The 17,122-nt window shown below is 33.8% G+C and overlaps 1 protein-coding gene across 1 annotated transcript; it reads right to left on the bottom strand.

The window, feature by feature from the left end:
- Nucleotides 1–3,544: 3,544 nt before the first annotated feature.
- LOC123883780 (U3 small nucleolar RNA-associated protein 25) lies at nucleotides 3,545–16,597 on the bottom strand. Its single transcript, XM_045932676.1, has 24 exons — nucleotides 16,143–16,597; nucleotides 15,828–15,906; nucleotides 14,847–14,971; nucleotides 14,060–14,240; nucleotides 13,679–13,817; nucleotides 12,637–12,751; nucleotides 12,374–12,471; nucleotides 12,181–12,297; nucleotides 11,942–12,022; nucleotides 10,259–10,440; nucleotides 9,353–9,425; nucleotides 8,474–8,533; nucleotides 8,287–8,325; nucleotides 8,097–8,185; nucleotides 7,299–7,363; nucleotides 6,710–6,756; nucleotides 6,360–6,419; nucleotides 5,588–5,659; nucleotides 5,267–5,296; nucleotides 5,066–5,160; nucleotides 4,811–4,916; nucleotides 4,565–4,627; nucleotides 4,329–4,406; nucleotides 3,545–4,006 (listed from the first exon to the last, which is right to left on the bottom strand). The coding sequence occupies exons 2-24, from the start codon at nucleotides 15,875–15,877 to the stop codon at nucleotides 3,929–3,931; spliced, it is 2,043 nt and encodes a 680-aa protein (XP_045788632.1). The 5' UTR covers nucleotides 15,878–15,906; nucleotides 16,143–16,597; the 3' UTR covers nucleotides 3,545–3,928.
- Nucleotides 16,598–17,122: the final 525 nt, after the last annotated feature.

The raw sequence follows: 17,122 nt of genomic DNA, 5'->3' as shown, positions 1-17,122 counted from the left end.
GTCTAGAATAGTCATATGAAAATCTTGAATTGTTTCCTCCTCCTTCATACGTAAATTTTCAAACTGAGTAGTAAGAATCTGTAATTTAGACATTTTTACCTGAGGAGTACCTTCATGAACAGTTTCAAGAATCTTCCAAGCTTCCTTTGCTGAGACACATTTTTTGATTAGTTTGAAGATGTGTTTATCTACCCCATTGTATAATGCATATAATGCTTTTGAGTTTCCCAAAGCAAGCTCATCCTCTTCTTTAGACCAGTCCTCCTCAGCTTTTAGTTCAAGTGTTGGCTTTCCATCCTTGTCAATGACCACAGGGGGGTCCCATCCTTTCAGAACAGCCTTCCAAGTTTTGCTATCCATAGATTTTAGGAAAGCAATCATGCGTGATTTCCAATAATCATAGTTGGAGACACCAACTAGAAGCGGTGGTCTGCTTACAAGCCCTCCTTCCTTTTCAATGTTGCCAGACATTTTCCCTGGAGCTCACCCTATAACCAGAAAGGCCTGGAGCTCACCCTATAACCAGAAAGGGTGCCTGCTCTGATGCCAATTGTAATCTGGCACGCAGTGAACACAATGCTGCACAAGATGCTATAGCACACGTTGCAGCAAGACAGTCGCAGAACACAGTAAATAAATAAATAAATTGCAGAACAATAAATAAGACAGGAAATTGTTAACCCAGTTCAGTGCAACGTCACCTACTCTGGGGGATACCAATCCAGGAATGAATCCACTATAATAGCTCTAGTTCAAAGCCCTCGACCAACACCCGGTACTTGACTTATCACCTAGACACTACCCGTGCAATCCTACCTAAGAACCTCTTAGATAATGAGACCCCGTCCCAAATTCCCTCTAACAACACATACCATGTTGCTGTCAATAATAATAATCAGGATGGAGACACTCTCCTAGAAACTAGACCACACTCTTGCTTAAAAGCTTATGAGTGAATCACACACACTAACTCCGTGCTTCAAAGCTTAGGAGTAGCTTACAATAAACAACACAAACACAGTCCTAAACTTGCATCAGATTGACACAAGAAAGGCTGACAAAAGACACAAACTCTAAACCCTAAAAACTCACACTTTGTAAAGAACACGGTTTAGAATACATGAGTTGTAAAGGCTTGAGGCTTCACATATTTATAGTCTTCAATTGTCTTGATGTCCAAGTTAGGTCTTCAGACTTGTACAGCTGTGAGAATTGCGGCCCAACCCTAAATTAATTTCAAAAATATAATTTGTTTGTTTCATGTTGTACCAAACAAAAAAAAAACGCCAAAAATATAATATAATTATATTTTTGTTTTAAATCACTTTCCTTTGACCGACTTCAATAAAACTTGCTGAGTAAGTCTCGTCTTGCCTAGACGCACGTGCCTGAATATATAATTGAAGCAAATCTTGACTCAGATTTGAAATAAAAATTCTGCACGAAAACAGAGCTTCAGTATGCTGTACTATAATGCTACAGCATCTCAGTTCAGCATCTGGCTGGTTGGCTTTTGCAAAATGTAGCCAATCAAAACACCAACAGATATAACCGACAACATATTGAAGCATTCGGTCGGGTGCGGGTCAGGTCTCGGGTCAACAAATTGCGAAAAACCGGGCATGAACGGTTGCATACGGACGGGTGCGGGTCTCTAAAATTCTTAGTCTCCATAACCGAAACCGACCGAACAACCATTAGATGCAAATTAATTTTTTTCCTTCTCTCCCTCTCAATCTCATATACTCTTCTCTTTGTTATTTTTATCCATCTTTGATATAAGATAAAAATGTTATATTTTACAAAGCTTATAATTAATAATATGGTGATGAAGAAGGTGGGAAAAATATTCTAATATATATATATTCTAGATCTATTTTAATTTCTACGTCTCTTCTACTTGATATTTTATTGTCTTTAGATCTACATATTGAAAGAAAGTAACTGCATCTAACCCTCTTTATTTTTAATTTACTTCGTCTATCTTTTGTTACATTGTGTACGAGGTATTAAACTATTCGAAAATTAGAAATTTTTGGAGAATGAATGAGTTTTAGATGTTAACAAAGTTTCGATATAACCCGTAATAATCGACCCATTCAACCCGCCACCCGTATGACCCGAACCCGAACAAACCGAAGATATAGACGGTCGGAATTGGGTCCAAATTAAATGGTTGCGGTTTTTATTGATTTAGTGATTTTCAGCCCGAACCCGACCGAAACCGACCGATGCTGAAGCCTAATTCTTAGACCTTCCTCAATTGTTTTTTTATTTTTACAGAGCCAAAACTTGAAAGACATGTTGGGTGATGAATTTCAATTTTGGTTTCAACAAGAAAACTAAAAACAAGTGTTCAATTGTTAAGGTTTATCCAAATTTCAATTATGATGGATGTCAGTCGTTGTAACGTGATTTGATAAGGAAAAGTACAAGTTATAGGCTTAAAATAGTGATAGATTTTATTTTATTTTTTGTGACTAAAAAGATATGCAATTCGAAAAGAATTACTCCCTCCGATTATTTTTTAGATTTATTGAATAATTGAGGTATTTGATTTATAATATAGACTTGATACATCAATTATTTCAATAATCTAAAAAGTATATTGTTACTTATAAAACGAAAGAAGGGAGTATTAGATGTTAGATTCCGACAAGTCATATTAATGAGGCTTAGCTCTTTAGGCTTCCTATATTGCTCTAGACCCTCTTATTTATTTGGTTTACAATGGAGCCAATGAAGATCAAAGCTATGACCTCATGCATGCTATCTAAATCCCTCACCGCCAAATCAAACCCAATGGCTTGCTCTCGACCCTCTTAATATTTTGAAATTACCCCTCAGAGCAGTTTCAAAGTTACGTTTCGAAATACCTTTGTTTTGTAAGTCATCTTTTGAAATGCTCCATAATTGTTTTTTTTAATTGTTTTGGGTCTCGGAAGTTAACTTGTAAACACGGTGCATTCGTAACCTAACTTTTGACTTATCACACTTTCAAGTCAGCTTGCAAAAATTGTACTTTCACTTCTTCTCCCACACTCCACCACTAAAGTAACAAAAAAGGTTCCATTTTTTACATTTTGAAGGTGTGAAATCAACATAGGTTCACTATTATAGAGTTTCTATTTCAATTTGACATCAAAGAATAAGTAATGTACGTTTTAAACTGTTTGTTTTTTCATTTGTGAAATTTTTAAACTACATTATGAGAATTAGGACCAAAAAATGGTATCATCACATTTAGTGCAAAACTAGGTAATTTTTTGTTTAACAAAAATTAAAATTGGCTTTCTTCAAAGGAAATGTTTGTGGTCTGCTCCAAACCCTAGCAGTCGCACCAAACCCTAGCTGCCGCTAGTGCTTCCGCTCTGTCAAGAAGCGTCATCTCCGCTCCTTCAAGAGAGTATTTCCCTACTACCTTTTACCGTCCCCTAGTCAAGTAAATACTAAAGCTACCAATTCGAGGATTTGTGTTCTAAAGCCACCAGTGCAAAAAGTAAATACTAATACAAGTGTGTTTGCTTCATACATTACAGATCAATTAGAAGCAAAGACCAAATCAATTGATTTCATATTTCATTCATTTCAATAACAAATTTCTGGAAATAAATAGTTAATACCAAGCTAATGCATGTATTCTATTAATGTGAGATCCAACACCCGGCTTGTATACTAAACTCCGAATGTATCTCGTCACAAAAATAATGTATTGAGAGTTGACCCTGGCAATTGTTATACATATTCAAGATTCTATCATTACATAAGTGAATAAACCAAATGGGATAAGGAACAACTCCATCAGCAAGAGTCGGTATCATATCATTCTTCAAGCATATCCTCAGAAAAAAAATCATATTGACTTCCTCTTCTTAAGCATCTTGGTTTCAGAAGAATATAAATATATGCTACAACATATAGCAGAATTCTATTCGCAAAAAACAAAAACCGGTTTCTCCGAAGTCACCATTGTTTTCGCCGGAGTTGTTCCAACTATTCTTTCCAGCTAAAATGTAGTCCCAAAATGAAAAAGGTATAATATTAATACGGTAAAAAAATATTGAGGGAAGAAAATTAAAAGAACAAGATTAATAAAATTTCAAGATAATATCCAAAAATTAAAAGTACTATCCAACAATGTAAGGCATTCTTGTCAACAATGTAGGTGTAAGTAAATAAACAAGGACAAGATACCAAATAACTAAATCTCGAACTGTCCATTTTTAAATCCCTCTCTAGCATCAATCACCTTTCTATTCAACTATTAATATAAAGATTCCATCAAGTAGCATAATATTGAACAGACATCAAAGAGGGTGAGGCATTACCCGAAATTTGTCGAGGCGCGAAAAAAGGACAGTGCATGGCGTGTTTTCAGACTCAGAAGCATCAAGCGCATTAACAATCTGCAAATGGAATAGAAGCCATGATAATAAAATTTAATGCAAATTCATAACAAATAAAAGAAGCCATGAACTAAATTTTCTTCATTCATAGGCTACATAAACAATTTCAAAACTTGCAAGCCATGAACTAAATTTTCTTTATTTACAAGCTTGGTTACCTCTGGGTAAAGCTCCTTCCTCTCTGGGAGAGAATACATGATTAAATTCTTAACCCCGCGAATCTGCCATGAATAAATAAACTAAGGTTGTCAATTCTGCTTCAAAATATAATTGTTGGGTAAGAGAGGAAAGTAAGAGTGTATAAGAATAATTTCAAAATTACCTAAACAAACCACTAATACTAAAGAAATTAACTATTGCAAAGAGAGGGAGGAAAAAAAAATTCACTGTACAGCATACACAACCTTATATCTGTGGTAAAAATGAGATCTCTCTGTGTAAAGCATAATTTTTCTTTTCCCTTCAAAGAACCAAAGACGAGCACGAGAAATATCCTTTTGGGTTGTATACCTAAATTAAAAAACCCACACATAAGTTACAATGGAACATGAGAGAAACATTTTAAGAATTTCCAAAACCGCACTATTAAGTTATGAGCAAATAAAATCACACTGATAAAATTGAGCTATAATGGAACAGTAATGGAAATGGTTCCTTACTCCCCAAGCAGACAGAAGGAAGCATTTTGGGACTTCAAAAAATTTCGGATTCGAATAAATTCGAAGTAAGAGCTGGCAAATATCATGATCCCTCCCTGCATCAAAGATTTCATTAAGAAATCATAAATATCTGTGTATAAATTTAAATTATCACAGGCATGCATGCATGCTAAAATAAATAAAGCTTATTAAAAATTTAACCTGATCAGAATCTTTTATTCTTGGGAAAACCTGCAAGAATGATTACAATTTGATGTGTCATAAATTTGTTTAACTAACAAGCACATAATGATCAATCATTTAAACCTTTTGAACATTGCTTATACGAGTTGATTCACATATTATCACTCTTACGGATTTTTAGGCTAAAATGTTACAAAATATGTCTATTTACTTTAATGTTGAGCCAAATTACTCGACAAAATCTTGCAACGACTGTAAATTGCTAGAAAGAAATAATGGACAACTAAATTACTTGAACCCAACACAAAATTCTCAAAACAACAATTCCTGAATACATACCTTCTTCACAAAATAATCAAAACGGTTATCATCAGCCTCTACTATTGAGTCTATATTAAACCGTACATAAACCTACATGATTCAAGATATAGAACAAGTATTAGCTGAACAGAATAAAGAGTAAGGAGCAAGCCTAGAGATATATCTGAATAAATATTGAGAAAACAGGATAAAGAAACATGAAAAGCCTGAACTGTATAATAAAGAAAGTTTTAAAAAAGACGGAACATTAGTATATTAAACAAACTAATCATGACAAGAATGAATATTTAGCCAACATAGCATAATTATATGCCACAGTTTACAAAAAACACAGTCATTTTCTAGCTATGTGTTAGGTTTAACTACAAACAACAATCCAATTTATTTCCCATGGGCTTATAAATACTCTGACCATCCTCGACAGACTCCCATAATGAACAGAAGACAAATAAATCATGCATGTCATAAACACCTCTTAAGCTAGCTTCTTGGGCTGAGTTTGGCCTAAAGCCATTAATGAACATTTTTTCAATGTACTATCAAGTAATAATACAACATCGAATATCATTTTACATATCACATGAGATCCAAGGAAATTGAGGAGCAATAATATTTACTGCCTACTAGATTAATGAAATGCACTTAGAGGCTTAGAGCTAATTTGCTTCCGTCCAATATGAAGCGCAAATGCCTACCATGCATCAAATAGAACTTCAGTGCATCACAATTGCATAAAAGCACGGAATGCATATTACTTTCACAAATAGCAAGCATTTTTGAGAAATCATGCCTGTTGAATCTTAGGGAGCACTTTGTGTATAACACCTTTATATTCACACAACAGCTTCACCTGCAAATAACAGTAAAAAAAGACTGATTATAGTAAAAGATGAAAAAGCAGAAACATGATTATTTTGATTGGTATAATTGCTTCAAAACCATATACTTCATTGCAATGTTCTATGTATAACAAGCCATATCAACTATGCCCTTGTGTTGAGTTGTATATATTAGAATAAATAATACAAAGTAGCAGGAAAAATTTTAGATTTTGATGTAGTGAGAACTTCTCAGCCATGACATATTGAAACCTTGAACCCATGAAAATAGATAGAAAGTGCAACGAAATATGCTACATACCTTCCCTTCATAATTAGAACATTGATGATTGAATGAAGCGTTTATATCTACAACAAGGAAATGTGGGGGTTATAATATGTCGAGCCATGTTTACATAATGCAAGTAAAAAAGGACACAATAGCAAGACTACTAATAAATTAGTTCCCATATAACTTGGTTAAATAAACCACAGGTTAACTAACAATCCCCCCTCAAGATGGAAATTATGTAATCCAAAGCGACATACAATAATAACAAAAGGTTTTCTCTAGCCAAACAGGCCCAAAAACTTCAAATTTTTATAATTGGAAATTGACTATCATGGTGATTTTTGTGTAAATTCAAATGGATGAAAACCAATCTCACAAAAGGCAGGATGCGTCATCATGTGTAGCAAAGATATATTCATTTTACGATCATACTAACATCTGCCACATTTAGTAAAAAGTATAAATGAAGAACGGGAAGACCCGTGTCCACGTCAACAGATTTATTTTATTTTTTTTTTGAAAACTTACATATGGTTTTCCGACTTTTTCTAAAGGAAAAACACAGAAAAAATATGAATTGTTCTTAATACATTTGGCTACAAGAAGGAATTTTCATCACCTGGATTCGAATAAAAACCTAGAATTATAGTTTGCCTATAAAATCTGGCTTGCTCGTCAAGATACCTAAACAAGAAATACAAAATTATATATGTCAATATTTATTTAGGGAATGTATCTCAAGTTTCTGGTGCAGATAAAACAGAAACGTATATGTTAGAATATAAATTCAACAGTATATTTCACTTTAGACACCATCACCTCTAACAATGTGAGTGTGTCATGCAGTTCATGCAACATATAAACAATGTGTTGAAGTTACAAGGTTTTGATAAAAGAAGCAAAAGAGTAAGAAGACATAGGATTATTTTGTAATATGATAGAATATAATAAATTTGATACACAAGACTAAACACTAACCCTTATTTAATATTTATAGGGATAAAAGCCTCCTAATCATAAATAAATAAATAACTAGGAAAATCAAGAAACAAATCATGATTAATAATATGAAGACTAATCCTAGGAGATAAACTATGATACTGATACTTAACATAATGTCAAAGGTATTATGCGATATTTCATATATTCTTACACAATGAATATAATAAAAGCAGGGAAGTCCTTTATGTGCCATTCAACTGAATAGAAATTATAAAGAGAATACAAATAGCATGCATAACGACAGACATGAGCTCTTTTTTACTAACCCAGCTTCAGTGTAAAAATATTTTTTTACTTTAAGCTCAATTGCATTCTTTTGGCAAATAGTGGTATATATATTTTATATTGATCAAGGAAGGAGTAGGAAAAACAAGAAAAAACAGCTTCAATGCAGAAAAGACAAAATATAATATACCATGGTCTAATGCGCATAACATCTGTTCTGGGCTGCTTGGACGGTAAGCGGTTCAAATGTTCAATAACTGTATGCACATGATCCCAGTTCTAACAAGTTTCAACAATAATAAGAAACAGAATTTATATTGTAGTTCAAATAATGGGTAAAGTTAATTTAGTGCAATAATTTTTTTTCAAAAAATACAAACCTGCATTGCTATTACATCTGCATGATCAATAATCAGAACCTGCTTAAAAAACCACACTTTGTCAACTTCATATGATATGTTACATCATACATATAAAGGGTACCTGTCTACCCAGATAGAAATATAAAGTATAAAGATGTTAAAAAAAAATATAAAGTATGATTTCAATTAAGACCAGGGCAATCACCTCTATGGATGAAAGAAAATCTAGATCTTTTTCCGTATTGCTTCCAACCTCTTCAATTTTCTAATATTCAGACCAATATGGTGTTAGCTTATATAAGCAATACATTAAAAAAATATTCATCAAAATTCCATAAACTTGAGAGGCTTGTTAATAAAAAAACATTTAAATTCATTATGTCCCTAATTTATCATTGTTTATTTCCTTTGCATTGTGCTTGTCTTCCTATGTATTATGACTCTATTTCAGGGAATATAAGTGTGATCGCCTATCTCAGAATGAACGGAGACATGCCACGATTGACGAGATGTGTGCCCTTCAGCGCATTTGTGTTTGGGACCTCATTCCCCTCCCACTAAGCAAAACTGCCGTAGGCTGTTATTCGATTTTCACAATTGAAGTTTATCTAATGTTAAAGTTGATACACTCAAGGCCAATTTGGTTTCCAAAGGCTACACATAGATCTTCAACCTAGACTATTGTGACATTTTCTCTATTGTGGCCATCATGGCATCTCTCAGGTTATTCTTCTCCACGGTTACTATTTGACACTGGACTCTACAAAATCTCGATATCAACAATGTTTTTCTAAGGAAAACTTGAATGAATCAAACAAATCTGTAAACACCTATTTAAGTTGGTGATTTGAAACAGCTGTCAACAGTTGTCTTGTCACTAACCTTGGTACACAATAAGCTACACTACGCAAACAAGATAAAAGAGATGCTAGAACTATTATACACTAACAAACTCAAATCTTTTTTTTTGAAAAAAGGAACTAACATACTCAAATCTAAAAAGAGCAAAAAGTCTACAATCTACAGAGCCAAATCCTAATTAAAGAAACTGAAATAAATTCAAAAGGGAAAAACAAAAGCTTACATTAGCTAAACAAAGTGGTGAAGCAATAATAAAGTCTGAGGTGTGGAAATCACTGAACAACTTGATGGCCTTTCTGCACGGAACAAAGCATAAAACTCATTAAAAATAAGATAATCAATTCATAATACATAACATTTTGACAAATACAAAGTTAGAAAAAAGAAACTTATTTGTCGAGATGACACATTTGAGAATGAAAAAATATATGATGGTAATTTTTTAACCGACTTGACTCTTGAGTAAGTAAAAAAATATCCTCGGTTTCATGTAGTTTTGGGTCTTCAAACTTTTGTATAGGAAATAAGAAAACTTAGTTTTACTATTCCTATGCAAATCTTTGAAAGTACCAAACAGCGAAAAATTCACGAGACAATTTTCGTAATTAAAGGTGAAAACAGAAATTAGAATGAAAAACTTTTCACAAAACAAACTGGCCTTGAGATTTTGCATACGACAGTGCCCCATGGCTGCATTAAGGATCTTTTACTTATTACTGTTGTGTTTCACAATAATGTACGACATTGAAGCAGCTTCTGGAAGGCATAATCCATGACATCAAATTATAATTATAGGTCTTCAATTCATACATTACAAACATGACTATTGAATACTGATAGAAATTACAAAAATTAAAACTTGTTAAAAATGGTTATTAAAGTAGGTTAGCTGCTGATTCAATTTAGACTTTGGAAAATGAACTATGTTTACAGTTTAAACTTTAAACCAATAATCACCATCACCATCACCATCATCCATCAATCAATTGGAAAAAAAAAATAACCACAAATAACAAGGATAATGATTATTATTATAGATGTTGATGGGGGACTTCTACAAGCTTTCACGATATGTCTCGGAGTGGGAAAGAGAAATAAATAATGCTAATCACTATAGCAGTGTAATTACCTAGTAAATTTTATGCCAATCATAAAGTCGTCCTCATTATTGCCTCCAAAAAGTAGTTCAAAGTCATCCGGTTTGGATGACTTCTGAGGGTATGCATTTTCAGACTCCTGGCCATCCTTGTCACCCTTATGATCTTCACCTCCAAATTTATCAGAAAAGCGATCCAGATGTTCAACATTGACCTGGAAAAATAGACAAATATCACAAAGGACCACTAGAATATTTTATCTTGCTCTAGGCAAATGTAATACAACAAGGTAAAATGGATAATGTTAATAAGCAGCACTTGCGACAATGAATCAATGACCACAAACAACTTAAGCAGAAAGTTGCTTGCAATAATTTCAGACTATTAAGTTTAAATGATGGTTGAATATAAACATCTATTGCTGGTCTTAGACTTTATTCGTGATGGAATTTGAAATACAAATCAATCAACGACCACAAACTTAAGCAGAACGTTACTTTCAATCATTTCAGACTATTAGTATTGAGTGTAAACGAAGGTTGAATATAAGCATCTACGGCTGGTCTTAGACTTAACTTTTGATAGAATTTGAAATACATTAGAATAAATAATATGCATCGACGTTAGAAAATGCAAGCACAATCATAAACTCCCATCAGACATGGTAAATTGTGTATCCCCTTGTGATTTAGAAGCTACACTTAAAGTCTGTTAGAAAGGTAACCTAGTAGAAAGTGTTGAGTTTCACATATTTGGTAGGACCTACCAAATGCAAACACAGCCTGGTGCAAAATCACATTAACAACAACAATAATGATATCGTACAAACATCCCTAAATAGAAGAGGGTAACAAAGGATAAATGATATTCATGTAACCTGTTGTTTCCAAGCATTAACGAGCTTTATTTTGAATCCATTGGTACAGAAAAGGAACACCCAATATGCAGAGAGGAGACAGTACAATCAAAAGCAGGGGCTGATTATGTTCGGGACTATTTCTTATATAGGTCTATTGCCGGTGCTTTGCAGTATGCTACAATCATCAAACCTGAAATTAGCTACTCAGTAACTGTCACAGGCTCACGGCCTCTTTACTCTCATTGGGAGGTTGTTCAACCTGACTCCTACTCTACTTCAGTGTCCTATAAAGCCTAGTGTTATGTTGTGGGCTTGCGGCTGGGGATAGAACCCTCAACTTCCTTATCACTCCACTCCTTGGCCCCAGCCACAATGCCAACCTTATATCCCCTCATTGTGCATCAGTTATTTACTGCTAAAATTGTTATAAGAACTGACTCTAATTGTCTTGTAACAGTTCAGAAGGTAGACTAATCTGCACCTGGACACCTATATATATTTGTATTGGTGCATTGTACTCTTTAAGTAATAAAAATTAAACTTAGAGTTAACTCCTCTCTTTCTCTCACAACTGCACTATTTCATTACAATAGTAAGCAGAGATTTGTATCCCGAAACAGATGCACAAATAAGGATAAGCTACATTTTATAGCATTACAATCTAACCAGTATGTCATTTCATTAAAAAAAAAAACATGTTGCACAAAAAACAGTCAACCAAATGCCCAGCGTAAGGCTCGAGCCAACACCTCAGAGTCCCGAACAAGCAATGATATCATGTCAAGTTTGAGAGTCCGGAGCATATGGTAAGCTTGAATGTATTAGAAATTAATTTTAAAAAATAGAACCAAGTTACCTTGTAAGCTGAAGGTGTAAGTTGTATAAGCCTCTTTACAACACGGTACGCAATACTTGCCAATGGCAACAAAATTAAAACCTGAATCACGCAGCAGAAAAATATATGTTAAGTATGTTTCACATTTCTTAAGTAAAACTTTTACTTAAGAGCTCATTTCAAGGGTATCAAGTGAAAAATTTCATTTATAATAGAAAAACATCTATCATAAGGAAACAGTCAAGAATAATATCCATTACCTTGGGACGAGTAAAACCTTGATCTCGGAATTTCTCACTATCTGCACCCTCTTCAAGCTTAGCCAGTTTGACATCATTCTTTTTAACACAATCTCTGGTTTTGAAGACGTGATTGAGCTGTGCAAAATAGTCATTAAGTAATTATGGAAATAGTCCTCGGATTTTATATAGAATGAAAAGAAATATTGCTTACAGAATGCATTATGTATGCATCCATGATGCTTGTGTCTTCGATGCCTTTTAGATAGAATGGTCTCTTGTTACAATGAAGTATATCCCGGTAGCTGCTACCTGGAACCAAGTCAACACAATATGAACAAAAATCAAATTTAAAATTATGTCATATACAATAAGGATTACAAAAATCAAAGTTAAAATTATGTCATATACAAATGTGCAACATAATGCCTAAATCCCCAATAACAGCAGACAATAGAATCCGTCAAATCAACTTACAAAGGGAGAAAAACATCTGTTGTTTTGGTGAATTGATATCCTTGCCTTTGGAGACATCCATCCAATGCTCGTACAACTTTTCCTTCAGGCCAGGACATGAGTTGATATTCAAATCCTACAAGAGAAAGTAACAGAGAATGTAATATGTACTTGAGGCACAAGAAATTGAAGGGAGAACAATTTTTATTTATAAGCCAATGTAAGATTATGATTTTTATTTATAATGTTAATGACAGGGGGAAAATTTAAAACAATAGCCAGCATCAAAACTTTTTTCCCACTAGGTGGACAAGTGAAAAACTAACGTTAACATATAATCCGTCAAAAGATGCTTATTCCATTTGAAACAAACCACTGCATAGTTTATTTTGACAGCAAAGACAACAAATCAAAGTCTCTAAAAAGACAGTAAACAACACGTCATTGGCTCAATTTATTATTGTCAACTTGAAAAGTTATTAGTTATCCCAAGACAAAATGATCAGGACGTAATCAAATACTCAACAATTAGTTATATTTATTGGGGAAAACCCAAGTCCAACATAGAAAAGAGAGAAGGCCTGAAATGAGTTTATAAAGAGTGGCAACCCTCAATTACAAGCCGGTTTCGTGAGGATGAGTTAGGCCCAATACTAATATGGTATCAGAGTAAATTGATCCGGTCCATCCACTATTTATATTCACGCATCAAGCCAAATAGTGTTGGGCGTGAGGGGTGTAGTCGGAAAAACCGAAGTCCCACATCAAGCCTGTTTTGTGATGATGACTTAATCCCAATTTAAAAACCTTATACTATTTACTTCAAAATCTTTGGGTAAAGGGCAACTTTTCATCTAACACATAACATAATAATCTATTCAAGGGCATCATTGTACAGAATAAAAAGAGAAGTTGCATTGTCGTGTGTCTAGGATAACCATTCCACATTCCTTAATGATAAGGAATATTGATCAGGATGTGGTTATAAAACTGTACTAAATTTTAAACTATCAAAATAAGGCCTATGACAATAAATCTTGGATATACCAATAGAACTATATACCTCCAAGATATTTTCTCCAGTTCCTGTCCACTTGCAATTTGAGACACCAATAACTGGTACATCCCAACTAAATTTCAAGTCCTTTAGGTTGTCAATTTCTTCTTTTGATAAATTATGTTGCAAATGTAAATCAAAAGAGCTGCGTGAAAAAGAAAAAGAAAAAAAAAACGTCAGATTAAGCAATAACACTATAAAAGTATTTAATCGATTGTGAAAAAATATAATTTAAAAGAGGGTTTCCATTTCTAATTGGAATAGAGATTGAAGAGTTTTGGTGCATATATTAGCAGCTTAGCTCTGTTAAATTTGGTTGTTCTTCCCTCAAATGAAAAATCTTCTATCCTAAAGAGGGGGAAAAAAAGACATTTAACGTTAATAAACCTTAAATCCGCTGAATCCTCGGATTTTGCTCCACCAGTTGTCCTAATATCCTCTTCATCTGAATGAGAAAACTCAATGTCCTCTTCAGTCTCAGAACCATCTATTGATCCAGAATCATTGTCATCAGGATCTTGCTGCAAGCTTCCCACAACATTGCTTCTAGGAGAATCATCGTCAAACCCTGAGAAAGGTAAAAAATTAACAAAATCATCAAACAGATATTCCACAAATATATAATTAGTGTATGCTATTGAAAATGAGCGGAAGACTGCAGAAGACAAATCATTAATCACAGCCTAACAAAAGTTTTTTACTTGGACTTCTATGACAACAAACAACCACCACTAAACTGTTTCCCCACTAGGTGAGATCAGCTACATGAATCACATAATGCCTGAATGTTTGATGATAAATCATGTCTAAAAATAGACCAATTACCATAATTTTCTTGAGGAACTTACTTATCGTTTTCTTTAACCTTTGTCTCTAACTAATGATATATCCTCCACCTAGTATACCCTATTTACAGGTGCTTCTACGAGTCTTCTCCACATATGTTCAAACTTCCATTCCATCGTCTTTAAAATGGGTGCTACCCCAACTTTGTCTCTACTGGCAATGGCACTACTTTTACTCATAATCATGTGACCCGCTCTATTATTACTATAACATGTATCAAATTTTTTTTTGTGGCCTTATTTCTATAAAAATCTAACCTTGAACCTGATCACAAACCCCATAGTAAAGTCATACTAAACATGCAATTTAAAAACATGTTTAATCAAACCTTCTTCGTCATGGTCATCCTCCAGCGAACTCTCAGGTTCAATGATGTCAACTTTTATCTCTGTTTCTTTCTCCTTCCTTCGACCTTCTTTCTTATTTTTCTTACCTTTATCTTCTTTCCTTTTCCTGAAAAGGTGGGAAGAGCAATGCAAAATTCAAAACAATGTGTTATTAGATGAGTATAATAAAACTATTCCCTCCGTCCCAAAATAAACGTCACAGCTTATGTCCACTATTTGCATAACCTACTTTGACTATATTTTTGTACTAATATATAAAGACAAATATTAGCATATAAAATGTTGGATTTGTCTGGATTAGTGCTTTCTAAATATCACAATTTTATAATATATAATGGTCAAAGTCGTGCATTGGCATTGGTATGTGTGTTGTGGTCAAGGTTTTAAATAAAGGTCCGTTACCGCGAAAACGGCCGCGACAAAAAGGTATTGGAGCCTAGCGTTACCGTTTTTTACCGTTTTTATATGGTGAAAAAAAATCACGCCGAAACGCCGTTACGGCCGCGACGAAACACCGATACAGCCGCAAAGAAACGCAATACGGCCGCGACAAAATGCTAATAGATAGAGATTTCTATTTTTTCCAATAGAAATGCGTAAAAATCACATTTTTAATACAAATATGAACATAAATTATAAAGTGTTAAATCTTTTTAACTCTTTCCAAGTTCAAAACTTTACATTTATCTCATATTTAAGTTGTTATAAATATATCATAGTACAAATAATTTTAATAAGATTTGTGCTATATTGTGATTTATTCACACCGCGACGACCGTATTTCATAACGCAACAGCCGTAACAGTCGAAATCGCGAAATCCTTGACGCGACCGCGACCGTGACCGCGACCGCTATTTAAAACCTTGGTTGTGGTCAACTGCAACCCTTATTTTGGGACGGAGGGAGTAATCATTATTGCTAATAAATATTATTATGAGTAATATTAAAGTATTAGTGTTACCTTTTCAAGTTAGAAGCAATGGTAAGAGGAGCATGTTGACGCTCCTTCATAATGTTAGGGTTTGATTTGAACAATTTCTCTGCATACATGAGAAAATACAAAAGTGAAAAACAGTCATTATAGAATCAAACTATTTAATTTTAGGAGGCAGAATAATAAAAACAAAATTAGAACCTAAAATTTCTCACTATTCTTATCAATTCTGCAGCAGGTTGAAGTTGAACCAAGTAGCCAATGTTAAAATTGAACCAGTAAATAAAAAATTAACAAACACCACAACTTGTTTCAGAGAGACAGAGGAGAGGAGAAGGTTACTCTGAGAGGGAAGGGCGGTGGCTGCAGTTGTAACCGGAGGCCGCTCGGTGGCTGGACCTGCGTGAAGATTCTTCGACGGAATAACGGTGCCTTACCGAGAAAGTGTGACGGAACTGTAGTTTGTCAAGAGGCAAGGAGTGCTTTTGGTGCCGTCGATGGTGAGGGAGCCGGAGACGGCGGAGCTGCGGCGGTGGTGTGAAATATAGCTTCGTTCGCCGCTCTGTGCCGTTAACTATGAAAATTATGGGGAAAAGAGAAAAAATAGGTTAAGAATTTGATTCAAAAAAAAAAGGTTAATTAAAAATGAAAGTCTTGAAAAGTTTGAAAAAATCTCAAAAAAAAAATTTTGGAAAATTAAAAAAAGTCTCAAGATTTTTTGTAAGATTGTTGGAAAAGTATAATTTTAACTAAAAAGTCTCACAAAATTCATTACATAATGAAATCCATTAAAATCTGTGGATTTTTGAATAGCGAGACATTTTATAAGTCTTGACATATCTCACTCCAATATCAGCGGATTTCATTGTCATAAAAAAAATCATGATTGTCTTAATTGAATAACACTAGATTTATTTAGATTTTATAAAAGTCTTTATTTTTTTTTTGGTACAATAAAAGTCTTTATTTAATACCACCTGATTTTTTTTATTAGAAAAAAGTCTTTTAAAATCTTTTGAAATCTCTAATCCAATACACCCCTTAAATTTAGGCTATGTTTGGATTGATGGTATATAACGGAATGGAGCGGAATGAAACATAATGGAATGGAATGGAGCGGAACTGAATGGAACACAAATTCCGTTCCATTTTTGGATATTCAATGATGGAATGGAACAAAATTACCACTCCGTTGTTTGGGAAGTGAACGGAATCTATATATATAAATCCTAGATAGTTCTCCTACCACTAATCCTAACCCTAATTGTATAAATCAATCATAGCCTTTAGATCATTTCTTTTTGTGGATAAATCAAGAGTTA

This window comes from Trifolium pratense, linkage group LG5, assembly GCF_020283565.1.
Source record: "Trifolium pratense cultivar HEN17-A07 linkage group LG5, ARS_RC_1.1, whole genome shotgun sequence".
Lineage (NCBI taxonomy): Eukaryota > Viridiplantae > Streptophyta > Magnoliopsida > Fabales > Fabaceae > Trifolium > Trifolium pratense.
The sequence above is the reverse complement of the archived record's forward strand: the minus strand, read 5'-3'. Positions and strand labels throughout refer to the sequence as shown.

What these genes read in the sequence shown, in the direction of transcription:
- LOC123883780 (XM_045932676.1), bottom strand. Translation starts at nt 15,877, where the DNA reads ATGAAGGAGCGTCAACATGCTCCTCTTACCATTGCTTCTAACTTGAAA. An exon ending in CAGATGTAATAGCAATGCAG is followed by an intron (nt 8,186 to 8,286) that starts GTTTGTATTTTT and finishes GAAACTTGTTAG; the next exon opens with AACTGGGATCATGTGCATAC. An exon ending in AGGTTTTTATTCGAATCCAG is followed by an intron (nt 6,757 to 7,298) that starts GTGATGAAAATT and finishes TCCTTGTTGTAG; the next exon opens with ATATAAACGCTTCATTCAAT.